At 44.9% G+C, this 26906-nt stretch overlaps 1 protein-coding gene across 1 annotated transcript in view; it reads left to right on the plus strand.

Annotated features, from left to right (window-relative positions):
• IL2RA (interleukin 2 receptor subunit alpha) overlaps positions 1-24834 on the plus strand; it is a 43120-nt gene extending 18286 nt beyond the window's left edge. Inside the window, exons 2-8 of the mRNA XM_029236148.1 lie at positions 11828-12010; positions 13618-13725; positions 16109-16330; positions 17472-17558; positions 17902-17973; positions 19170-19236; positions 24479-24834. Of these exons, the coding sequence (XP_029091981.1) occupies positions 11828-12010; positions 13618-13725; positions 16109-16330; positions 17472-17558; positions 17902-17973; positions 19170-19236; positions 24479-24503 (764 nt within the window). The 3' untranslated portion in view covers positions 24504-24834. The remainder of the gene's footprint in view (positions 1-11827; positions 12011-13617; positions 13726-16108; positions 16331-17471; positions 17559-17901; positions 17974-19169; positions 19237-24478) is intronic.
• Positions 24835-26906: the final 2072 nt, after the last annotated feature.

A 26906-nucleotide genomic window follows, 5' to 3' on the forward strand; every position in this document is an offset into this window, starting at 1 on the left:
GGTAAGACGGGAATAAAGACACAGACCTACTAGAGAATGGACTTGAGGATATGGGGAGGGGGAAGGGTAAGCTGTGACAAAGCGAGAGAGTGGCATGGACATATATACACTACCAAACGTAAGGTAGATAGCTAGTGGGAAGCAGCCGCATAGCACAGGGAGATCAGCTCAGTGCTTTGTGACCACCTAGAGGGGTGGGATAGGGAGGGTGGGAGGGAGGGAGACACAAGAGGGAAGAGATATGGGAACATATGTATATGTATAACTGATTCACTTTGTTATAAAGCAGAAACTAACACACCATTGTAAAGCAGTTATACTCCAATAAAGATGTAAAAAAAAAAGAATTAATAAACATGTACTCAAACTTTCTCAGTTTTAATTTCTAATATGGCAAACAATGATGGACATAACCCACAAAAACAAAAGCTTTGCGGGGGGGGTCCTCAGTAATTTTTGAGAGTATAAAGGGGTCCTGATACCAAAAGGTTTGAGAATCACTGCCTTCGTCATACTGGTGGTTAAAATTTGAAATACTTCCAAGCTTGTTGGTAAACACCTGCTGCTTTGAACCTGTCAAATGACCCTCCCTACTCATTCCCCTGGCTCCTCCCACATATCAGCACTGAAGGGTTACTGTGTGGCAGACAAGGCTCCAGGACCCTCGGCTTCATCCTCAATGGCATCCTTGGTTCCTGACCCTGCTACCCTGCTTGTTCAACATTTTGAATCTCACTCCTACAGAGAAACCAACTGCATCGCCCTCTGAGCTTTTATGGCGACCTGAGGTCCATGTAAACCTTTTCTCCACACTCTGTCCTCTTCTTCCTTGCTTCTTCCTGAGACATTTATGTTTGCTATTTGAAAGAATTTCCTGGAAGTAAAAGTGAGATTTTTTTTTAAAGGTAGACATGAGGGCAGCAATAGTGGGCTTTCTTGTGATTCTGATCCCATTACCTTGAGCTGTGTGACCTGGGCGATTGGCTGAATCTCTCTGAAACTCAATCTCCTGCTGTACAGAGTGGGGTGACAATATGTCCCTTTGAGGGTTGTAGTGAGCATGGAAGGTGATCTCTACAAGTGAGCAGCACACAGGCAGGGCTCAGATGTGAGTTACTATTATATAAATAGCCCCAAATGGAGGACCTGAGCTCTCTGACTTCAAAGATAATGATCTGAATTAAACCACAACATCTCACAAACACTTCCCAGTAACCTAGATACTTTAGACATAGCTCTAACTCCTAGCTAGAGAGAACCTTCCATAGCAGGGTGAGAAGCATACTCGTTCCTGAAGATAATGATGAGAAAGCACTGAACTGGGAGTCAGGGCTCCGTTCTACTCCCAGGTTTGCCACAATTGGAGGAACGGCACTCAGCCTGTTTCCTTATCAACAAAAGGGGAGATTAACCTAAATCATCTTTGGGGTTTCTCCCAGCTCTCAGATCCTGGGATCCTATTGAGAGGAATAGTCAACATGTCCTATAATATTTTATTCTGAACCCAAAACACCCGCTTTCTATAAGGCTCAGACTGCTGGGTGGATTTCCCAAGGAATTTGGAGACTGTCTTTGACATTAGGTATATCTTGGGCTTCTTCTCAGATCTGACACAGAAGATGAATGTCTTTAGGTCAAGAACTACACAATTTCTTTGTCCAGTGCCCCAAACTCTTGATGGACTCCTATGTCCCTTGCATAAAGCTTAGTAAATCATCATCTAGAAGTTTCTGTGCTTAGTGAGTTATTCTAATGTTCATCCCCGATCCCTATTGTATAGACGGCCAAGCAGAAGGACACAAAGATGAAGCCATGCACTCAGTGCTGGCTGGGCTGTACGGGTAAACAAAACTTGACCTTGATTCATCCACAGAGCAAAGAATCTTATCTCAGACCCTGTCCACATCCTTTTGAAGCCCCTTCCTTTTCCTTATCTTTCACGTTACACAGGCCACAAGGGCCAGATGAGTGCTCTCTCATTCTGAACAACATCAGAAAAGAATTTTTTTAAAAAATCACCTTGCCCACAGCCATTTTCACCCACCCACCTTTCCTCCAGCCAGGGGAGCTCTCACTGCACCCTTTTAGATGCTTTGCCTGGGAACGAAGTGTTCTGTAAGCAGATTCAGCCCCGCCTGAGGGCCCCGCTCTCGGTCCCCTTGGGGAGGCAGGCCCTCCGGAGGGGGCAGAAGAGGGGGGAAGACGGGGCAGCCACTGCTGGGTGCTGAGTGCGGCTACAGCCCCTGCAGCATTGGGGCGCTCGAGAGAAATAGTTTCAGCCTCCACACTCACCCCACTGTGCCCAAATGTGCATTTAACAAGCCCCCCAAGCCACACATTAAAGTTTGAGAATGTGTACACACATTAAAGTTTGAGAAGCTCTGCTGTGAACAAGTGAAGCAGAGAGTCCTACCAGCTGTAGGAAACCAACTTCCCAGCTCAAAGGACCGACTGCCTTCCAGGTGTTGATATTTCTGGTTAACTCGAGGAACACAAAAATATATCAGCACAAAATTTACCTTAGTTCTGTTCCCTTCTAAAAACAAAACAGCAAGACACCAAGGGGTAGCTTTATTTAGGGGAGTGGAGTTGAGGTCATATGCTAAATGAGAGAAAGGGTGTCAGCATTCCAGATCCAATCAGGAAGCCCTGGTCTGCATCTCTTGTCTCAGTGAGTGACAGGCCACTTAGAGGAAGAGAAGGGAGTGCCTTGTTTCACCAAGTTTCCCATCTTTTATTGGAAACCCAAGCAGTAGAAGCTGTACGACTGTCCTTCTGGGAACAGTGGCGGAAAGGAGAGAGCAGACGCCTGGGAGACAGAAAAGCTGGTCTGAATCCCTAAATCTGTTGCTGTGTAACCTACGAATGCCTAATCTTTCCCTCCCTAGCATGGGCGTGGTGAGATGGAGGAGATGAGCCTCTAGCAATTCAGTGGAGGGAAAACAAAAGGCAAAACAACACAGAAAAAAAGGCGAAGCGTGTCCCAGGGTCCGTCACCCTCAGCCACCTTCCTCCCAGACCTGTGCGGTGACACAGCCCAGAGCAAGGTGGCTCTCAATTACTGTCGCTAATGTCGGCTGAAGAAGTCAAAGGCAGCCATGAATTCCTGCATTTCAGTTGAGCCGGGAATTCCTGGAGGCAGCAAGCCTACAAATATCCCAAGGGAGGATGCACCTGGGACAGTGTTTCAGGGACAGGGATGGAGGCTGGGTGGGCGCAGGGGGTGGGACATATGAGGTCCTGCCTGTGTCTTTCCAGTTACCATTCTTAGCAAAAACTTGAAATAAGATGTGAAACACTTTCAACATCGGAAGAGCTCAGTTTAACTCTCAATGCAAGGCCTTCCGGAAAATCCCTTGGGATTTTTCAGGATGAATGATAATTACTGGCTCTCTTTCCCCTCTGCCTACATAAAAGGTAGGAGGCAAGACCACATCAATGTTCCTCCGAGCCCATGGTAGGACCCCTCCAGGGGCCCCAGTGTCCCAGCTCTGAGCATTCACCCCAAGTCCCAACACGAGGCTAGTAGTCTCAACTTTTTCCTCCAATCTGCAGGCAGCACACCCTTTCAAAACTCTCAGAAGAGAAAACGACATCCAATCTGGAAATGCACCAATACTTAAAAATGACAGAGAGAAAAACATTTCCCTTCCCACCTTCCAAAAAATATTCTGCATTTGCCTCCTGAGCTGGGAGAATGGGCCAGAGCTGAGAGCAGAGAATAATTTCTGTTAGAAAGTCAGAGCCTCTGGTGGAAGCAAGAAATAGATCTGGAAAGGTGGGTGCAAGAGTAAAGGCAGAAACAGCCCCTGTTTGCTGAATTTCGAGAAATTTTAGAGCTTTTGGAGTAAAACTAGAGAACGAGGGCAGCTGCCATGCTGTGTGAAAATTTGTAAGTGATAATATGGGGAAGGAGGCTGTAAAGACATTTTGCTGAGTCACATAAACAGAACTGCCCTTCAATGTTCCTCTGCCAGATTTCAGGAGAGATAAAGTGTTTTCATCTTTTTTTTAAGATGTTGTACTGCTGTTTCTTTTACGACACCGCCCTGAGAAGGGCTTTTAAAAATCCCAGATTTATTCCTGTTAAAAGAAACACCGCCGGCACCCCAGGTCTACATTTCCTGCACGCTCCCCTGCCCCCAACACACACACTTTCTTCAGGTGATACTTGGAACACTCTTCACGTGGTTCCAGGGAAAAGGGTTATAGTCAAGTTCTTTACTAGTTCTTAGCTATAGACCAGGGAGGTTTCAGTGCTTCTAGATTCCAGGAAAGATGCTTTTATAAAAGGCAAGTCTGTGGGAGTAAGAAGTTCTGGAAATTTCTCTTGTCCCCGCATGACCTCCTCAGATGCTCAGGCTAATTTATGATGATCCTGGAAATTACCATGGCCTAATTTAGAAAAGCACATCATCATGTAAATAGTTTTTAAGGACACAAAGTTGCCCCGAAGGCAATCCGTCTGCCTTCATTTCAAATTTCTGTGTTTAGAAACTCTCTTGGTTTGTGGTTGAGTCGTCAGATTCCAAATGTGGCTGAGGTCAATCCTTGATTATTTGTGCTAGTGGATAATCACGAGAATTGCACAATATACTTCTTAATGATTTTTTTGAAGTAAAATTACATGTGGTGAAATGCACAGATCTGAAGTGTACAATTTGACGAGTCTGGGCTGTTAACCAAAATTTCAGAAACAGAGACCTGATTGAAATAAAAAGGTGTTATTTGGGGTTTGTTAGGAATGCCCCAGTGACACAGATTCAAGAAGACCTTGAATTGTTTCCCCAGCTACAAAATAAGGGACACTTATAAAGGCAAAACCCCACAAGGTTACAGTTAGTGACATGAGTTGCCTATCAAGAATTATAATTGGAGCTGGCAAGCAGTAAGGGTGCTTATTGAGTAAGAATTGGTTGGGGTCTGAAATGGTTGCATAATTTCAAGGGGAGACCTTGAGACCATAAGGTTGCAGCTGCGGGCAGATATTGTTTTGAAAATGGCTGGTGGTGTCCTTAAGTTTGATGCAGTTCAGAGAAAATTCAAGTTCTCAGTGGTGCAGGGACATGTCTGAGACCAGGTCCTCAATGGCCCCCAGACTTGAACTGTGACAAGTCCATTATAATTTCAATTTGTCAGCAGGGCAAAGGTGTACACTCATGTTTCCATCCCCCTACTGTCTCCTTCCAGTCAATCCCCACCCACCACAAGCAACCACTACTTTGACTTCTTTCTGCATACTAGTTTTGTCTTTTCGTAAACTTCATATAAATGGAATCAAACAGTGTGTGTATTTTGTGTCTGTCTTCTTTTGTTCAACATAATGTTTTTGAGATTATTCAAAGCTACTATAAATGTTTTGCTTAAGTCTTTTTGTAGATATGTGCTTTCACTCCTCCTAGATAAATACCAAGGAGTGGAACGGCTGGATCATAGGGCAGGTATATATTTAACTTCATTTTAAAAACTTTGAGTTTGGGCATTATTTTACACTCCCAACAGTAATGGAAGTGAGTTCCAGTAGCTCCTTGCCAACATTTGGTGTTGTCAGTCTTTTATCCATTTTACCCATTCTAATGGACTATTTCATGGTGGTTTCCAATCTGCTTTTTCTTGATATCTAATGATGTCTTCAGCACATTTTCAAGTGCTTATTGATAATCAGATATCTTCTTTGGAGAAGTGACCATTCAAGTCTTTGCCCATTTACTTATTGGGTTGTTTGACTTTTAGTATTGATTTGTAGTTCTTTGTATAATGTGGACACAAGTCGTTTTGTCAGATATATGTGTTGCAAAGATTTTTCTCCCAGTCTACCTGTAGCATTCATTTTTTCACGTTCTTAATGCCTTAGGAAGAGCAGAAGTTTTACATTTACTATTATTTTATGGTTAGTGCTTTTTGTGTCTTCCCTAGGAAATCTTTGCCTATCCCTAGCTTGCAAAGCTATTCGCCTTTATGTTCTTTTAGAAACGTAATAGTTTTATCTTTTATGTTTACATCTATAATGTATGGATTTGGTGTATGGATGGATCTTTTATGTTTAAATATACAATAAAATTAATTTTTGTATGTGGAGTAAAGTTCTTTTTTCCCTATACAATTATCACTTGTTCCAGAAGCATTTGTTGAGATTTTCCCTTCCCTCACTGAATTGCCATGGTGTGTTTGCAAAAAATCACCTGAATATACCTATGTCAGTCTATTTCTGGATTTTCTATTCTGTTCCATTATTCTATTTGTCTATCTTTTATCAATATGTACTGTCTTGGTCACTGAAGCTTTATAGAAAGTCTTGATATCAGATGACATGAATCCTCCAAATTTGTACATCATTTTAAGATGGTCTTAAAAGTCTAGGTCTTTGTGTCTTGCCAAATTTCTGCCAAAAAGTGTGTTGGATTTTTTTTATTGTAATTGCATTGAGTTTATTGATCAATTTAAGATAAGTTGACATCTTTAAAAAAAAAAAAGAATCTCCCAATCCATAAATATTGTGCATTTCTCCAGTTATATAATTCTTTATGTTAGCAGTGTTTCAGAACTTTCAGTTTAAAGGCCTTGTGAGTTTTCAGTAAATTTATTCCTGAGTATGTTATGTCTTTTCATACTATTGTAAATGGGATTGTTTTAAAATTTTTAATTTTCTAATTGGTTGCTCACAGTATAACCACAAGTGATGTTTGTATATTGAGATCGCTAAATTTGATAAGTTCTCATAGTTATTTTGGAGATTTCTCAGTAATTTCATGTAACCAACCAAGTCATCTGTGACTAATGTTTCTTACTTTGAAATCTACTCTCTGATATAAATATAGCCACACCTGGCAACAGGCAACAGATGCCTGTTTTTGTAAATAAAATTTGGTATAACTATTCTTCTCTCAGTCTCCACAGCAGGGAGTTGGTTCTAAGTCACAGGGTCCTGCCCTGTTCATATTCAGCCCAGCTGCTGGATTAAAAACCCGAAGAGTATCCTCACACACACTTCCGCCCCCCTCCTCTCTAGAGCCCCATCCCACAAATTCCACCCATGCCAGCAGCCTAGGGCTCTGATTTTTTCCCTCTTCAGGTCAGTGAGGCCACCACTCTGCTGGCTCCACTTTGGTGCTACCTGGCAGGAAAGTGCCCCAGGAGGAAAGCCATGGCAATGGTGGGCTCACTTCATGTGCTTCCTTCCTCTCAAATAATGCTGTGCTGCACTGCCCGTTGCTAAATGCCTGCAAACTCTTGTTCACATATTTTGTCTGGTTTTAAAGTTGCTTTCAGCAGGAAGATAAATTTTGTCATGGTCAGAAGCAGAAGTCCTCATGGGCTGTTTTTCTTTTTCCCTTCAATTATTTTATCTAGCTCAGGGAATGTCCATTGTGTGCTTGTAAGTTGTTCTTTTTTAATAGGCTTTACTTTTTAGAACAGCTTTAGGTTCACAGTAAAATTGAGCAGAAGGTACAGAGATTTCCCATATACTCCTGACATCACACATGCACAGCCTCCCCCATTGTCACATTATCAACATCCCCCACAAGATTGTACGTTTGTCACCATTGATAAACCTACACTGATGCATCATCATTGCCTAAAGTCCATAGTTTACATTAGGGTTCACTCTTGGTGTTGTATATTCTATGGGTTTGGACTAACAGGTATCCATTATTATGGTGTCCTACAGAGTAATTTCACTGCCCTAAAAATCCTCTGTGCTCCACAGAGTCATCCCTTCTTCTTCCCTACCCCCTGGCAACCTACCAATTCTTTTTACGACCTTCACAGTTTTTCCTTTTCTAGAATGTCATATAGTTGGACTCATATAGTGTATAGCCTTTTAAGATTGTCTTCTTTCACTTAGTAATATGCATTAAAGTTTCCTCTATGTCTTTTCATGGCTTGAGAGTTCATTTCTTTTTAGCATTGAGTAACACCCCATTGTCTGAATGTACCACAGTTTATTTATCCACTCATTTACTGAGGGACATCTAAGATTGCTTCCAAATTTTGACAATTATTAATAAAGCTGCTAGAAACATCCGTGTGCAGGTTTTTTTGTGGACTCAGCCTTTCAACTCCTTTGGGTAAATACCAAGAAGCATGATGGCGGGATGGTACATTAAGAGTATGTTTAGTTTTGTAAGAAACTGCCAAAACTGTCTTCCAAAGTGTCTGTACCATTTTGCTTTCCCATCCGCAATGTACGAGGGATTCTGTTGCACCACATCCTCACCAGCATTAGGTGTTCTGAATTTTGGTCATTCTAAAGGTGTGCAGTGGCATCTTATTGTTGTTTTAATTTGCATTTCCCTGATGACATGATGTGGAACATCTTTTCATATACTTATTTGCCATCTGTATATCTTCTTTGGTGAGGTGTCTGTTCAGGACTTTGGCCCATTTTTTTCAATCAGGGTTCTTATTGTTGAGTTTTAAGAGTTCTTTGTATATTTTGGATAACAGCCCTTTATCATATAAATATTTTCTCCCAGTCTGTGGCTTGTCTTTCCATTCTCACGACAGTGTCTCTTAAGAGCAGAAATTTTTTTTTCTGTTAAATCAGAATTTATTTTTTTTAAAGCATATGGTAACAAGAAAATAACACAAATACAAACACCCTACTCCTTTTTTTTTGTTTGTTTTCTTTTACTTTTTTTTTTACTGAAGTATAGTTTATTTACAATGTTGTGCCAATCTCTGGAAATTTTTTTATTTTAATGAGGTCCAGATTCTCAATTCTTTTCTTCATGGACCATGCCTTTGGTGTTGCATCTAAAAAGTTGTCACCAAACCCAAGGTCATCTAGATTTTCTCCTATATTATCTTCAAGGAGTTTTATAGTTTTGTGTTTTACTTTTAGGTCTGTGATCCATTTTGAGTTAATTTTTGTGAGGGACATAAGATGTGTGTTTAGATTTTTTTTTTGCATGTGGAATGTCCAGTTGTTCTAGCACCATTTGTTGAAAAGACTATCTTTGCTCCATTGTATTGCCTTTGCCCCTTTGTCAAAGATCAGTTGGTCTATTTCTGGACTCTCTATTCTGTTCCACTGATCTATCTGTCTATCCTTTCACCAATACCACACTGTCTTGATTAATGTAACTTTATAGTAAGTCTTGAAGTCAGGTAGTATGTCCTCCAACTTTGCTCCTTTCAGTCAATATTGTGTTAGCTATTCTGAGTCTTTTGCCTCTTCATATAAACTTAGATTCAGTTTGTTGTCATCCACCAATTAAGTTGCTGGGCATTTTATTGGGATTGCCTTGAATCTATAGATCAAGTTGGGAAGAACTAACATACTGACAATATTGAATCTTCCTATCCATGAACATGGAATATCTCTCCATTTATTTAGCTCTTCATTGATTTATTTCATCAGAGTTTTATAGTTTTTCCTCATGTAATCTTGTACATATTTTTTTTCTTTTTACTTATACCGAAGTACTTCATTTTTTTGGGTGCTAATGTAAATGGTATTGTGCTTCTAATTTCAATTTCCTCTTGGTCATTGCTGGTATTTAGCAAAGTGGTTGACTTTTGTATATTAGCTTTGTATCTTGTAATCCTGCTGTAATCACTTATTAGTACGAGGAGGTTTTATTTTTGGTCTATTCTTTCAGATTTTCTACATAGATAACATGTCTTCTACAAACAAAGACAGTTTTGTTTCTTCCATCCCAATCTGGATACCTTTTGTTTCCTTTTCTTTTCTAACTGTTATTAGCTAGGACTTCCAATATGATGCTGAAAAGCAGTGGTAACAGGGAACATCCTTGCCTTGTTCCTTCATTTGGCTTTTCTGATTATTACACACATCTTGTTTTAGCAACAGATTCACCTTCCGATACTTAAATTGTTCATTGGTATTGATGTATGATAAGTGCCAGCGAATGGTACTGATGACATGGGCTGTAGGGAGAGATGAACTTTTGTAGGAGTTAAGGGTTAAGGTAAAACTCAGCCCAGTCTCTATCTGGACATTTTCTTTTTCTGGACAGGAAGAAAAGGGAGCGGAACTAGTACCTATTCTTTTTTTTCTTTTTCTTTTTAAATTAATTTTATTGAAGTACAGTTGATTGACAGTGTTGTGATCATTGCTGCTATACAGCAAAGTGGTTCAGTTATACATACATATATACATTCTTTTTCATGTTCTTTTCCATTATGGTTTATCACAGGATATTGAATATAGTTCCCTGTGTCATACAGTAGGATCTTGTTGTTTATCCATTCTATATATGATAGTTTGCAACTGACTAGCATCTATTCTATGCCTATTATGTGCCAGGTGCTCTGCAAGTTACCTTAATATGTTATTTCATGTAATATTTAAAAGAAATCAGTAAAATAATTATTATACCCATTTTACAAAAAAGGAAGCCAAGTCTTAGATACGTAAAAACAATAAAGCTGTATAGCTAGTAAGCTGGTAGAACTACAATTTAGAAACCTATCCTTCTCCTCTTTCCACCATGCTGTGTTTCTTGCCTTATGATTATTATAATTCCTGGAATTTACATTATTTTACATGTTCCTCTACAACTGCTGGCCCAGTGAGCTATTCAAACTGCTTTTGTGTAGTCCCTTCTTGGTTAGAGGTGGGACAAGCTGTCCAGGTTCACCTCACCTTCTTTTTTTTTTTGCGGTACGCGGGCCTCTCACTGTTGTGGCCTCTCCCGTTGCGGAGCACAGGCTCCGGACGCGCAGGCTCAGCAGCCATGGTTCACGGGCCCAGCCGCTACGCGGCATGTGGGATCTTCCCGGACCGGGGCACGAACCCGTGTCCCCTGCGTCAGCAGGCGGACTCTCAACCACTGCGCCACTAGGGAAGCCCCTCACCTCACCTTCTTAGGGGTGTCAGGAGGGTCCCGCATCTTGGTTGGGGGTGGTCTCCAGGATGACAAGATGCTGGGCGGACTGTGAGGGCTCAGAGAAGCTCCATTCCGCCCTGAGTGATTAACAGACGATCGGCAGATGGTCCTCTGCCAGCAGCGAGTGCAGCAACCTGCCCGGACCCTGTGCCCGTTTGCTGGGTGCCAAGGCCAGATGTGGGAGCCCTGGCTGCCTCCCTTTTTTCTGTTTCCTGTGGTCCTTCCTGTCCGCTTCCTTTATCCAGCCTGTGACTTTTTCCTGAAAAATCTCATCTCTTGAAGCAGGAGAATTTGTCGCGAGATATACAATGGAATCATTGCTCTGATGAGGCCAGCACCTTTTCCTCCCATAATAGTTGGGTGTTCAACTATTCAAGTGTCTTTAGTGGGAAGCCAGTGACTATTGTGGGGGGCTAGGGAGGGTCAGGTCTTCGTGGTGTGAGAAGGAATTTGGTAAACTTAGAGGTGGGTAGGTGGGTGAGAAACACACATTTCCTACTCACCAGACATTGAGTGAAGCACTTTACAAATATTTCTTCAAAAATAAACAACCTTACAGAATCATTAATTACAGAAAGTCGGACAATCTTTATTTCCTTCAAAGTATTTCTCACAGACACATCTCATCCCTCAATTAAATCAATGTGGTTCGTCCCTCCCTTTGCTCATGTCCCTTGTGCCCCCTCATTCTATACTTGCTCAGCAGAAGGCATATTCAGAATAAAACCTCATTCGTTTCTATTCATTTAGTTTGAAAGACACTGTAGTTTGGAGATGAACTTGGCTGAAGTTAAATTTTGAACCATCTCTGATATGAAGGTTTCTAAAGAAACTTCAACAGCCTTAGTTTCTCTCCAGGAAACAGTGGGGTACATACAAACCCCTTAAATCGAGCGAAGGAACATGTGATTCAATCATATGCCCATGTTTGGAAGCTCCTGGACTCCTAAGGTGCCTTTTTGTCTTGGCAGATGTTTGTCTTGAAGACCCACCGAGTCTCAGAAACGCCATGTTCAAGGTCCTCAGGTATGAGGTGGGCACCATGATAAACTGTGACTGCAAGAAAGGCTTCCGCAGAAGGTCGCCCTTCATGCGCTGCACAGGAAACTCCAGCCACTCTGCCTGGGAAAACAGATGCCACTGCGACAGCACCTGTAAGTGTTTCCATTTGTAACCCTGGAGGGAAGGAGAAAAACTGTAGCAAAGAGGGAGACAGGGCTTCAAATATTATTCGCACGGCCCTACAGACAAAAACTGGCCGCGCCATCTACGTGGAAACTAATGTTGGTGGTTCCCAGAAGAGTCGTTCACTGAACAGATACTGGATGAGTGTCTCCTAGTTCCAAGGCCTGTTCCAGATACTTGGGGATATGACAGACCCAGCCCTCAAGGAACCTATACTTCGGGGGGAGGGAGGGAGGACAGACATTACACTAATAATTACTAAACAACTAAAAATAATTCTAGTTCACAATGATGTGAATGTAGCTCATGCCACTGAACTGTACACTTAAAAATGGTTACTATGGTACATTTTATGTTATGCATATTTTATCACAGTTTTTTAATTGAAGTATAGTTGATTTACAATGTGTTAGTTTCAGGTGTACAGCAAAGTGATTCAGTTTTGTGTATACACACACACTTTTTCAGATGCTTTTCCATTATAGATTATTACAAGATATTGAATATAGTTCCCTGTGCTTTACAGTAAATTCTTGTTATTCACCTATTTTATATGTAGTAGTGTGTATCTGTTAATCCCATACTCCTAATATATCCCTCCCACACTTTTTCCCTTTGGTAACCATAAGTTTGTTTTCTATGTCTGTGAGTCTGTTTCTGTCTTGTAAATAAGTTTATTAGCACTATTGATTAGATTCCATACATAAAAGATATCATATGATATCTGTCTTTCTCTGACTGACTTATTTCACTTAGTATGATAATCTGTAGATCCATCCATGTTGCTGCAAATGGCATTATTTCATTCTTTTTTATGAATGAGTAGTATTCCACTATACACACACACACACACACACACACACACACACACACACACATACTACATCTTCTTTATCCATTCATCTGTCAGTGACATGTTGCTTCCATGTCTTGGCTATTGTAAATAGTGCTGTAAATGAACACTGGGGTGCATGTATCTTTTCGAATTAGAGTTTTCGTCTTTTCTGGTTATACGCCCAGGAGTGGGATTGCTGCATCATATGGTAGCTCTATTTTTAGTTTTTTAAGGACATCCGTACTGTTCTCCATAGTGGCTGCACCATTGTCATTGCTTTAGGAGGGCCTCTCTCTAACTTTTAAATGAACTGCCTTGGGAAACAGAGGAGTGGGCGGGCTGTTGAATTAATAGCTCCTCTCGCTACCACACTCACCCCCACGTACACTGTTGATGGGGTTGATGGCCAGAATGGCGTCCCTTTTGGAGAGACACACAGACACAAACAATTCCACCAGAAAAATCTCAGCTCCTTCAGAAACTCGTTGTAGGCCATTGACATCATGTACAGGAAACCTGACTGACAGGCCAGTGCTGCACTGGCCAGGAACAGGCCCCCTGAGAGCCCCCCAAGGGCAGGGTGTGTGGGGATCATCTTTATAACCCCAGTATCCCTCGATATTGCCTGGCACATCACAGACCCTAGAAAGACTCTCTTTTTGAGCAAATGAATACATGAAGAGCGTGTTCTCTTTTAAACTTTTGTGAAGCTATCTTCTTCATTCCATCCATCCTCTCTAGCCTCCCCTAAGACTCCAGGAAAACAAGTTACTCCTGGACTCAAAGATGAAGAAAAGACCACAGAAATGCAGAGCCAAATGCAGCCCACAGGCCAAGCTAACCTTCCAGGTAAGAGGGGACCCATTCTCTTGCACGTACAGGATGTGTGCCCCAGAGGAGGAGGATCTGTCCTGCTGTCCTCTTTCCTAAGGATGTCATGTGGACGAGAACTATTGTGCAGTGTTTGCAGGCTGTTTGCTCAGCATTTCAAGCCACTCTTACAGCACCCAACCTGGGCTCTGGGTTGCCTCCGGGTTTGGGAACTGGCCAAAAAGAACTCAATTCAATTCACTTCATTTCAATTCAATTCAAAAAGCATGTTTGGGGACAAACTGTGCCAGGCACTGCGGCCAGACAATACAAACCTGAGTAGACGGTCATCCCTGCCCTCAAAGAGATGCTGTGTTTTCCCCTTAAGTACAAGGCAGTGAACTCCAAGCAAAGCAATTTACTTCCAGACATTCCTTACAGGACAGGGTTGTGAAGTGGGCGGTGCCACACTGGTGCCTCTGGAAGCTGTGGACAAACACCTCCTAGCTAATAGGATGTGGCCTAGCGAGTTGCTGCCCCAACTTCCCAAAATTAATAATGTTGGGGCTTCCCTGGTGGCACAACGGTTGAGAGTCCGCCTGCCGATGCAGGGGACACGGGTTCGTGCCCCGGTCCGGGAAGATCCCACATGCTGCGGAGCGGCTGGGCCCGTGAGCCATGGCCGCTGAGCCTGCGCGTCCAGAGCCTGTGCTCCGCAACGGGAGAGGCCACAGCAGTGAGAGGCCCCGCGTACCGCAAAAAAAAAAAAAAAAAAAAGATGTTGAAGTCAAGCCATAACATCAGGAAGAAAGAGAGTCCATTAGGAAAACCTGAGCCTTGTGGGGGACCAGCTGACCTTACAAGACCCCATGGTCCTATGCTAATTTTATAACCTTACGAAGAACTTTACGACATTGTATATAATCTCATTTGAACCTCAGAAGCCAGTGAATCAGGGAGCAGGAAATATTACTTCAATTCACTGAATAAACTGAGACACAGAGACATTTAAAGACTTGGCTAAACTCACATAATAGGACTGAAATAAGGCCTTGGGTCTCCTGAATTAGAACAGGGATCTTGCTACTGATTATTTAAACTAGTCTGAATTTATTTTCAGCTTCTATTAATTAAAAAAACTAAAACCCAATGACTAATCCAAGGACTACTCTGCAACATGCTGTTTCCAGCCCTTTTCACTCTGACTTTGTGCTGGAACAAGGTTTCCGAACACATTTAATTATTTGTTTCTCTCTGTTTCTCCCGCATCACCTTCCACAATTATTGAAAGTTTTCTCAAGAGGTCAAAGTTTGCTGTCCTTACTCAAGAGATAACCAGCTGGCTCTGGCTAAGGGATACTTCACAGATTGTCTTAATGTGGAGGTTTTCACTTGAAAGAAGCAAACCCAATTCAAATGGGTTCAGACGGTTATGAATTTTACTGACTGTAAAGGCAGTTTGATTCTGAGCCTGAAACACACGTTCAGTCATGATTTGCAAGGTGCTGCACTGAGCAGACCACCCTGGACGGGACCACTCGGCCTCCTGCTGCAGAGGGTTACAGAGGGCACGGGGGAAGGTTATATGGGTCCTTGGGGTTGTGGAAGGTCAGAGCATATATGCAGTTTCACACTTCTGGGCTTAGAGGGACCTGTGGTCCATATGTCCAGATTTGGCGGGGGCAGGGGTTGGATTCTGGGATTAAATCAGAGCAGGACATGATCTCTGAGGTTAAAGGTCAGCCAGGCTTGGGTTTTAGTTGGGTGAGTGGAAAGTTACTGGGCATGGGAGTTTTCAGGGCCCTTAAAAGGGCCCACCTGGGTCAAGCTTCAGGCATGGCTTGATCAGGGATCAGGCTCCATTTCTCCAAGATCATCTCAGTGTTCCCCTCCTCCTGGCTTTGGATTTGTCCCCAGTCCTTCCGCTGTGGCCCCAAGATGACCACCAGCTGCAACTCACTTAGCAGTGGGGATCCAGACGGTCTCCACACTTCATTGGCCCAGATTGGCTTGAGCCTGCCTTTAGCCCTAAACTGAGACCACCGTTCACACGCCTGTCTACTTATCAAATCTCTCACCATCAGCAGAAGTAATTGCTTGTCTCTCTGCATTCCGAGAGCAAGCGTCTGTCTCTTGGCTGTCATCCTCACCACGTTCTGCCCGTATGTGCTTCCTTTCCAGATCCACTGTCTGCTCCTTGCAGGGGGACTGGGTCTTTATGCCTTTTCACAACGTGTCTAGCAAAGGTCCTAACACATAGATGTTATCAATGCTTACTGGAAGGAAGGAAGGAAGGGAGGGAGGGAGGGAGGAAGGGGACAAAGAAAAGAGTAAGAACCACGGTCCAGTCTCTAGGAAGAGGAAACCTGGACTCACAATGTCTCCTCAGCTTTGCCTTTGGAATTTCCTTTCCCTCTTCCAGGTCACTGCAAGGAGCCTCCACCATGGGAACATGAACGTGAACCTTTGAAGAGAATTTACCATTTCATGGCGGGGCAGACAGTTTACTACCAGTGCACTCAGGGATTCAGGGCCCTACAGGGAGGCCCTACCAAGAGCACCTGCAAGATGATCTATGGGAACATGAGGTGGACCCAGCCCAAGCTTGGGTGCATAAGTGACAGGGAGAACAGTCAGTTTCCAGGTATGGAGATGCCCCCGCCAGGTCCACCACCTTGCTGCTTCTGTCAGGCGGACCAGCCTGGAATCCCTGACCCACCTGCTACATGACCTTGGGCGAGTCTCTTCCTCTCTTGGGGCCTCTGTTTTTTCTCATTCTAGAAAACAGACTAGATAAACTCCAAGGTCTTCATCACCTGAGTTCCCCTGTACCCTGATGGGGATAAATAGCAGGAGATAGAAGAGGAAGAAAGGTCTTCCAAAGCCCCCTGGGTGCTACCTCACTGGCGATCCTGCTGCCCCCTTTTCTAGCTGATCCTGAAATTTTTCTTCTGACTCTAAGCTACCAAAACTTCCTCATTCAAAAAGGAAAGTCCACATGCCATGCACACACTTCCGACTTGCTGATACACAATGTAAATCCATTATTTGTGCCATGCCACACCATTAGCATGCCCCCTCCTCTTGTGTGAGTCCCACCTGAGCTTTGCCGAAGTGCAGACGTGCAGGGAAGGGAATTTTTCAAGCACAAACACACATGCACACGCATGCACACTCTTTCATACACGCAGACAAGCCACCTACGTTGAGGTCTTCTGCTATTTTCATTCTGAAATAGTCTTACTATTTCTACAATCAAAAGTCGCTTCCATTTGACCCTAAGTGTTAGTGGTTTCTTCGCTCACCCCCGCTTCCCAGACCCCATGTCTCCCTCTTGGATCTTCTGGGAGGCTGCTGTGTTTCTTTCCCATAGCCTGACCCCCATGAGCCACACTGCACGCCAGGCGTGTCCACGAGCAACGGGGAACCTGTCACAGAGAAAAGCTCTCCTTTTGTGCATTTCTACTTCATTTAATGGTTTGATGGTATTTGTATTATGATGACCCGTTTCCAATCCACAGAAGGAAACCAGAGCTGAGTAGGCAGCGTGGGGAGAAAGTTGCTGAGTTCTGTAGAAAGCCAGGGTCAGGATCACAAAATTCCCTCCCTCCTGCTCTGCTGCGGCCACCGAGCCACTTTGCTGTGACCCTAATGGGGAACCGAGAACTGAGACTCACACCTCAGCTAGTGCATCTGGGGTCAGCTGAGGAGGCCAGGGAGGGGGTGGACATGAGACCTCCACTCCCCACCTTCTGTTCCACAAGCATCCTTACTCTCTCCTCCAGGTGATGAAGAGCCTCAGGAGAGCACGGATGCTCCCCCTGGCAGTGAAACGTCTTTTCCCTTAACAACGAGGATGGCAGGTACCACAGGTACGGCTGGAGTTTCTTGGAAGATAAAAGGTTGGCTATTAAACCATGATGCAGGATAAGGGGAGGGGTTGGCCTGGAGCTGCCTGTAGGTGGTAGAGATGATCACACACCTGCGTGCAACCTCCCGGTCCTCAAACACCGCCAGTGTCACAGGAGAAACAAGATGAGGGCGGCGCCTCGAGGCAGAAGAACGAAATGTTCAAATGTTGGCCCCAGGTTCCCCTGGTCTCTCCTAGCTCTCCAGTGGTTTCCGAGCCCCCAGCCCCAAGAAGCCTGGACTCTCCCAGCCCTGTGCAGCCCCACGATCAGCAGTGACTAGCACCCTTCTCTCTCTCTTGCACAGATTTCCAAACACCCACAGAAGTGGCTGCGACCATGGATACGTTCATATTTACAACCGAGTATCAGATCGCAGGTGGGTAGTGACAAACGTGCACCAGACAGTGACCAGGGGACGTTTGCTTGGTGGGTTGGTGAGTTGCTTTGTTAGTTACTATAAACTAGCTCTTTACACTATATAATGTTTATAAAAGTCAAAGACGAATCCAGATAGTAACATGACTCGGAATCACAGGCACCGGTTGTAGTGAGTTAGGAGTGAGGTTTCAAACCAGCCTCAACCAGTGCCTCCCGACCAGATCCTAGAGGGCAAAATACCCGGCACCTGCGTGTGAGGGGAGGCCAGGGTGCGGGGATGTGGTGGAACCAGCGGAAGAGAGAAGCATGCCACCAACACTCCAGGTGTTTCCTGGTGGGAGGCAAAAACGGGCTTTGAGAAAGAAACAAAACAAAGACCAAAACCGAGCTCTTAGAAACAGAGCAGAATGCTGGTGACCAGGGGCTGGGGGTGGGGTAAATGGGGAGGCGGGTGTCAGAGGGCACAGACTTCCAGTGAAAAGTGGAGCAAGTATGGAGATCGAACGTAGAGCATGGTGATCACAGCTAACAATGCTGTATTGTAGACTTGAAAGTTGCTAAGAGTAAATCTGAAATGTTCTTGGCCCAAAAAAGAAATGGTAATTACAATACATTTTGCAATGTATAAGTGTATCAAAGCAACACATTGCACACCTTAAACTTAGACAATGTTACATGTCAATTATTCTCATAAGGGGAGGGGGTGAGTGGAGCAAAACAGGCTTTGAGGCACGTCTAAGACACACAGACAGATGGACGTATGGATAACTTGACAGCTTCAGGACCACCGGAAAGAAGCATCTGGGAAACAACACTTTCAGGAGATGCTAAGTGTTTATCATGCATCTTTATATTTCAACATTTCTTTTACCCATCGCGGGCCTCACTCACGGCCTCTTTAACCGAGGCCGGGGACTCTGAACCTTTCTGAAGAGGGTGCCTGTCAGCTGCTCCCCACAGAAAGAGTGGAGCCCCCTGAGGAAAGGTTTGTGCCCTTCCAGTCCACACCCCCAGGCCCTGGTCCTGGAGCCTCCAGGGAAACTCTGCCGGGAGGGAGCCGCGTTCTGAAAAGTGGCGGCAAAAACCGCAGCGCTCGCCTCTCGCGAGCCCTTTGCTGGGGGTGGGGACGGATACAAGGGGACGGGCTCTCTCAGCCCCGGGGCCCCCTTCCCTGACCTGCCTCTCCGTCCACAGTGGCCGGCTGCATCCTACTGCTCATCAGCATCTTCCTCCTGACCGGCCTCACCTGGCAGCAGAAATGGTGAGTCCCGGGTGGGCAAGGAAGCCCTGCCCACGCTGTGGGGAGGGGATCGCCGCGCAGGAAAGCACCGGGGCAGGGACCCGTTCCCCCCCAGCCCACCCCCTTCCTCCCTGACCACCAGGGGTTTGGGGAGCAGCAGAGGGAGAACTGGCCAGTGCACGCCTTCCCAGAGTCGACCCACAGAATTACAGCCGCAGGGAAATGGGAAAGCCAAGGAAGCGAACATCCACTGAGCGCCTACTGTATGCCAGGGTCCATGCTTATCTTGCGAACATTATGGCAACCTGAAACCTTTGCTACAAGCTCTGGCAGGTTGAGCAACGTGGACAAGGTTGCACAGCAGAGGCCCAAACTGCAACCTCTGTCTAGTGCCCAGGACCTCTTTGCCCCGTCACCTGGCAGCGGAGAACCAAGGGCAGCGTCAGCCCTGGTCCTCTCCTGCGCTCCTCACCCCCCAATGCAGCCGCTCACACCAGAGCCCCCTAGGCCAGGAACCTGACCCACGCGACCCCACGTGTGGACTTACTTGCATTAACTCTCCCGGCTGCAGAGGAGAACGACCCGGTGAGATTTTAAAAATACCAATGCTTGGGTGGGCCCTAGACATCAGTACTTTAATTTTTAATTGAGATAAAATTCTTCATTTTAACCATTTTAAAGTGTGTAATTCAGTGGTTTTCAGCACTGTTGCGTATACACCACCAGTATCTAATTCCAGAACATTCCATCACCCCAAAAAGAAACCCCACATTTCCCAATTCTCCATCCCCCCCCCCCTCATTCCCTGGCCACCACTGATCTACGTTCCATCTCTATGGATTTGCCTGTTCTGGACATTTCATGTGAATGGGACCACAATGTACGTACTGTGTGCCCTGTTGTTACTGGGATGTTAGTACTTTTTAAAAGCTCCTCAGTCGCATCTAATACATACACATCCAGTTTAGATAACTCCGAGCTGGACCCGTGGTTCTGAAACATGAGTGCATCAGAATCTCCCAGGGGTGCTTGTTTTTTTAAATTGAAGTACAGTTGATTTACAGTGTTTCAGGTTTACAGCAAAGTGATTCAGATATATATAAATACACATATATATATACTTTTTCAGATTCTTTTCCATTATAGGTTATCACAAGATACCGAATATAATTCTCTGTGCTACACAGTAGGTTTTCATTGTTTATCTATTCTATATATAGTATCTGTTAATCCCAAATTCCTAATTCCCTGTGGGCTTCTTAAAGCAGAGCCTGCCAAGCCTACCCCCAAAGTCCCTGATTCAGCAGGTCTGGGGTAGGGCCTGAAAATTTACGTCTAACAAATGCCCAGGTGATGCCAATGCTGCTGGTCCAGGGACTAAACTTTGAGACCCACTGCACTAACAGTGTTAAGAATCAAGAGCGTGAAATCATTTCTCTCTCTCTCTCTCTCTCTCTCTCTCTCTCTCACACACACACACACACACACACACACACACACACACACACACACACAGTGTCAGTCTCTCCCTCCCTTTAGACAGAGGACTATGGAGACCTAGCTTGTCACTCTCCCCACCTCCCAGGGCATCCCCTACCCCCTCCTCACCGGGTGCACTCTGCCAACCCTGATATAAACCCCCCAGAAGACCCTGAGAAGACAGAGAGTCACCCCCCACCCCCCGCCAAGAACCAAAGCCCTCCGACCCCCCAGCCTGCCTAGCCAGAGAGAAATCATCAGATTCCTTCCATTCTTATCTTGATCGTCAGGCCCACGATAAACTCCTGGTTTTCCTTCTGTCAATTAAAAAGCACAAATGATTGCAACGCAAAGGAGAAGCCCTCTAGGGTTGCCGTGTTAGGAATTATTCGCATACCCGGCAACCTACCAATCCCTCTACGTGTTAGCCAATTCCTGAGGCGTTTTTATAGGATTCTGTGAGATGATGCAGGTAAATTGCCCAAGACGCTATTTTTACTGCACAGACAGATCCTCTCCTTCCCTCACTGACAGGACCTAATACCTATCAAGGATCTTTGTATTTGGTAGCTTAAAGACCCAAACCTTCGGACACAAAGGGATGAAGCTATTTGGGAGTGGGAAAGGTTTGGACTTGATGTTGTGAAACCAAGAACTGCCTGAAACTATATGAGTTTCCAAGATCTCCCAGAATTGCCATCTTCCAGGAGACCTAAACAGACACCTCAAACTGACCCAGAGAGCTGGTCCAAAAGCCTTCCTAGAATTGAATTTCATCTGATGGTGCCCTCTTGTGGCCAAACAGAAATACTACATTTGATTTTTTTAATTTTTTAAAGCAATTACTGGGAGCTGACTTACCCCAGCTCCTGAGAGCCAAAAGCTAGATGTTCTGGAATTTTGAGAACTGCTTTTAAGCATAGCCATTATTAAAAATTAAATTATATAAACTTACAGTTAAATAAATTATATTAAAAACAAAGTCAGGGACTTCCCTGGTGGCACAGTGGCTAAGAATCCACCTGTCAATGCAGGGGACACGGGTTTGATCCCTGGCCCGAGAAGATCCCACATGCCGCGAGGCAACTAAGCCTGTGCGCCACAACTACTGAGCCTGCGCTCTACAGCCCGCGAGCCACACCTACTGAAGCCCGCATGCCACAACTACTGAAGCCCACGAGCCACAGCTACTGAACCCGCGAGCCTAGAGCCTGTGCTCCACAACAAGAGAAGCCACCGCAATGAGAAGCCCGCGCAGAGCAACGAAGACCCAATGCAGCCAAAAATGAATAAATAAATAAATTTATTAAAAGAGAAAACAAAGTTAATAAGTACTCAAAATTAATCACTTTCTAATTGTTTTACTGCATTTTACTACTTTATTCTCAGGGTTATTTGCATCTGTGTATCTGTATTGAGGAAATACTATCTATATGATGGTTTTATACTGCACGTCTCTCCCCAACTCTGTATTCAAGGTAGCTTGAAACTGGGAGTGGTGGGAGTTTTTACACCATGGAAACAGGCAGCCTTTTTCAGACAGCTGGTTGTTAAACATTTGCCAACACACCAGTTCTTGGAGCCTTGCCCCATGGGAGCTCTGAGCAAATTAGGAAGTAACCAGATGTTCCCATGGGCTGAGGAAGGGCTGGGGAAGTCTAGGATTGTACTGTCTGATAGGGTTGCCACTAGCCACGTGTGGATATTTAAGTTTAAACTTAAATAAATTAAATGCAATTAAAAATTCGGTCTACGTGTTGCACCAGCCACATTTCAGGTGTCTGATAGCCACACGTGGCCACATTACTGGACAACATAGATACAAAACATTCCCATCACCACAGAAAGTTCTTATGGTACAGCGCCAGCTAGAAAACTAGGAGTTTTCAATTCATGAAAACCCCTTAGCACAGCTAGTTGGTTTTATTATTCCTTTTAGGCAGCTGTTGTCTTCCGTATACTTCCAAAAAATTTTGATACGATATCTCCTACGTAGATGCTGGTCAAAGGGTACAAACTTGCAGTTAGAAGATGAATAAGTTCTGGGGAATCTAATGCACAGCAGAGGTGATTATAATCAACAACATTGTATTATATACTTAAAAGTTGCTAAGAGACTAGATCTTAAATGTTCTCACCACCAAGAAGAAATGACAGTTATGTGATATGATGGAAGTGTTAGCTTTAACACCACGGTGTTCATTACACCTCAATATATAAATGTATCAAATCAATCCACGGTACACCTTAAACTTCCACGATGTTCTACGTCAATTATATCTCAATTTTAAAATGACTATGAGAATATCTCCTATGTACCAGGCACTTGCCAGGGGCCTAAGGATGAATACGAATGGCCCCTGCTCTCAGGAGCTTACAGATCAGTGGAGGAGAAGGGGAAAAAAATTGAGACTTTAAATGTAATTTGTTAAAGCCTAAGGTTGAGGTGTTACAGGAACGAAGAGAAAAGAACCTAATCCTGTATGGGGACACCCAGAAGGCTTTCAGAGCTGATACCAGTGGCCAGATAAAGAATGGCAGGAGAAGCTGCAAGTCAGAGGGGCAGGAGGAGAAGTAAGGCAGCCTGAAGGGCACGAGGACGTCTGGGAGGATCTAGCAGTTCTGAACACTGGGGTGTAAAGTGCACGGGGCAGTGGTGACAGTGGTGCTGTGGGAATGGCCAGGGACCAAGGCCTGGAAGATCAGGCCAGACTTAGGAGCTCGGGCCCGATCCTGAGGACGACAGCGAGCCACAGAAGCTCAATTATGCGATAAATGGTAGCACTGGCCCTCTGAACAGTCTGGCCGCAATAGAGGCTGGAGTTACGGTGAGTAATGGTGGTGGCAGTTTGATTATATTACGATGGAATAAATCCACACGGGATGAGGAGAGCATGAACTAGGTCAGTGGACATAAGTTAAAAAGGAGGAAAAGGACTTCCCTGGTGGCGCAGTGGTTAAGAATCCTGCCAATGCAGGGGACATGGGTTCGATCCCTGGTCTGGTCTGGGAAGATCCCACATGCCGTGGAGCAACTAAGCCCATGCGCCACAACTACTGAGCCTGCACTCTACAGCCTGCGAGCCACAACTACTGAAGCCCACGCGCCTAGAGCCCGTGCTCCACAGCAAGAGAAGCCACTGCAATGAGAAGCCCGCGCACCACAATGAAGAGTAGCCCCCGCTCACCTCAACTAGAGAAAGCCCACGCACAGCAACGAAGACCCAACACAGCCAAAAATAAATAAATTAAAAATAAATTTTTAAAAAAAAGGAGAAAAAAATCGAGAAATACGTGAGTCAAGTTAGCAGGATTTGGTGGCTGATCAAAAGTGAGGGTTAAGGAAGAGGGTTGACTTGGGGATGACGCCAGATGTTAGAGTGTTACGGGGGACTGTTGTCACTACACACTAGGATGACGTGTAACGTGAGGGTCATGTACCCCGTGGGGAGTAGCCCTGGAGCAGACCCCCTCCTGTAGCCCCTTCCCTAAGACCCACCCAGCCTCCACACCTGTAATGATCTGAGTCCCAGGCTGTTTCTCAGCGCCACTCACCGCACAATGATTGGATCATCACGCTGTGAGGACCACAGGGCTGCCAGTCTTGATCTCTAGAGGGGTGGTCAGCATGTGGGAAGGTCACAGTATCCCGGGGTGGGATTTAAAGTTAGCGGGTCAATGGGGGCTTCTGTTGAATGCTCCACCCACATCAGTTTAGGGTGCAGACCACATTCTTCTTGGTGCGGCATTACACCCATGACTATGACTTGTTATATCACTACAGGAAGAAGAATAGAAGGACAATCTAGAAAACCAAGGGCAGTAAGAAGCCAAGAAGAACCCGCAGATGTCATGGACCACAATCAAAATCAAGGCAGCTGAACACTCATCCAAGAGGCATCTCCTGATCCCATGGGTTCTGGAAAGCTCTGAAGTCACATCACAGGACACCAGGCACCTGCAACCCCATCGTGAAGCCAGCTCTGTAGTATCAACGAGCGAGCTTGACCTGCTCGTAGGCAGCAAGTCCAAGGTCACTGGAGGAACAGGGAGGAAAAATCAGAACTCTTGGTCCCATTTTCATGTGTATGTGTTCATTAAAGCATGACCGGCATGGAACTCTCTCCATGCCATGTATAATACAAAGAAGAGTAGCCTCATGCTAAGTTCATCCCAACTTCCCAGTTTAGAAATCCCAAGGAAAACCCTAGCACTAATGTAAATAGACACACACGCTCTCTACCCTATGTAACTGGACCTTGTTCCTTGGTCCACATAGGTCCTTTCCCAGCCTCTGGTTGACTACCCCATTCTCCTGATCACATCCTTTAATGAATGCCCCCTAAGAACTCTGGACTGGTAACTAGGAATGCTTTGGACCTTAGCTCAGTGGTCTAAACTAGCCCCCCTCCACTGAACCTTCAATTCTGAGTTTCTAAAGAACAGAGTCCATGGGCGAATAGTCTTTGGGTAATACCAAAAGAGGACAACCAAGCCCTTGGAACTGTAGAGCTTCAATATTTGAAAAGATTTCACTGGAGTTAATGTCGGGAGAAGGGGGATAAGCTAGATCCTAGGTAATGGATTATTCCGGTCAAAAAGCTTCAGCTGTACATGACTAATGGGCCACTTCAAGAGTTAGTTTCTCTTGGCTTGCTATAAATGATACTCTGTGTTTGGCCAGCACGAATTTGATGTTTACAGACAGACACACAATGTGCAAATGTGTACATTTTCAAACAAGTGTCATAAAAACACTGATAAGGGAGCAATACATTCAATGTTTAAGGAAGGAAAGAAAGAAGGAAGTCGGGGTGGGGTGGGGTGGGAGAGCATGTAATTATGGACAAGGTCACACCAGTGATCCTCAAACTGTTAGCACAACGTTGAGCAAATCAAAATCACCTGGAGGCCTTGTTAAAACATAGAAGGGGGGACTTCTCTGTGCGCAGTGGTTAAGAATCTGCCTGCCAATGTAGGAGACATGGGTTTGATCCCTGGTCCGGGATGATCCCACATGCCGTGGAGCAACTAAGCCCGTGCACCACAACTACCGAGCCTGCGCTCTAGAGCCCTCAAGTCACAACTACGGAGGCAGCGTGCCACAACTACTGAAGCCCGCGCACCTAGAGCCCGTGCTCCACAACAAGAGAAGCCACCACAATGAGAAGCCCACGCACCACAAGGAAGAGTAGCCCCGCTCTCTGAAACTAGAAAAAGCCCACGTGCAGCAACGAAGACCCAACGCAGCCAAAAATAAAAAACAAAACAGAAAACACAGAAGGTTGGGCCCACCTCCAGAGTTTCTGAGTTAGCAGGTCTGGGGTGGGGCCTGAGACTTTACATTTCTAACAGGTTACAAGTGATGCTGATGATGCTGGTCCAGGGCCACACTTTGAGAACCACGGGGTTTATGCCTCCCACCCTCAACTCTCACTGGAAAAGTCAGCCTCAGGGGCTGAGATTTCAGTGCAGATTCAGACTTTTGCCAAAAATCTCAATTCTCAATCAGTTGACTTAGATGTCCAGGTTAAACAAAATCACATAATGAAGATTAATGAAAAATTTAAATCAGCAGCCAGTTTTCATTTCTGAAAGGGCAGGAAAATGTTATGAAAAAAATGGGCAGGAGTCAGCAGGTCCATATCTAGATTAAAGAACCATTTTCTGTCCTTTCTGTGACCAACCAAGTACCATCAGGTTCCATCATCAACATCCCCCAAGTATATGTTTTCTGGGGAAACTAATGTTAAGACGAATATAAGACCAGAAAAAAAAATTTTTTAATCTTATTTATCTTACTTGAATAAAACTGGATTATCATTACTCATTTTGGGGGAGGGAGGTCCATAAGATCAAAATTTTTTTCATAATACAGTTGACCCTTGAACAACACAGGTTTGAACTGCATGAGTCCACTTACATGTGGATTTTTTTTTTTTTTTGTGGTACGTGGGCCTCTCACTGTTGCGGCCTCTCCCGTTGCGGAGCACAGGCTCCGGACGCGCAGGCTCAGCGGCCATGGCTCACGGGCCCAGCCACTCCGCGGCATGTGGGATCTTCCCGGACCGGGGCACGAACCCGTGTCCCCTGCATCGGCAGGTGGACTCTCAACCACTGTGCCACCAGGGAAGCCCTATGTGGATTTTTTTAAAAAGTAAATTCTACAGTGCTACACAATCCCTGGTTGGTTGAACCCGCAGATGCAGAAT

The sequence above is a fragment of the Monodon monoceros genome, unplaced genomic scaffold (genome assembly GCF_005190385.1).
Source record: "Monodon monoceros isolate NGI ecotype Baffin Bay Population unplaced genomic scaffold, NGI_Narwhal_1 Super_Scaffold_21, whole genome shotgun sequence".
Classification (NCBI taxonomy): Eukaryota; Metazoa; Chordata; class Mammalia; order Artiodactyla; family Monodontidae; genus Monodon; species Monodon monoceros.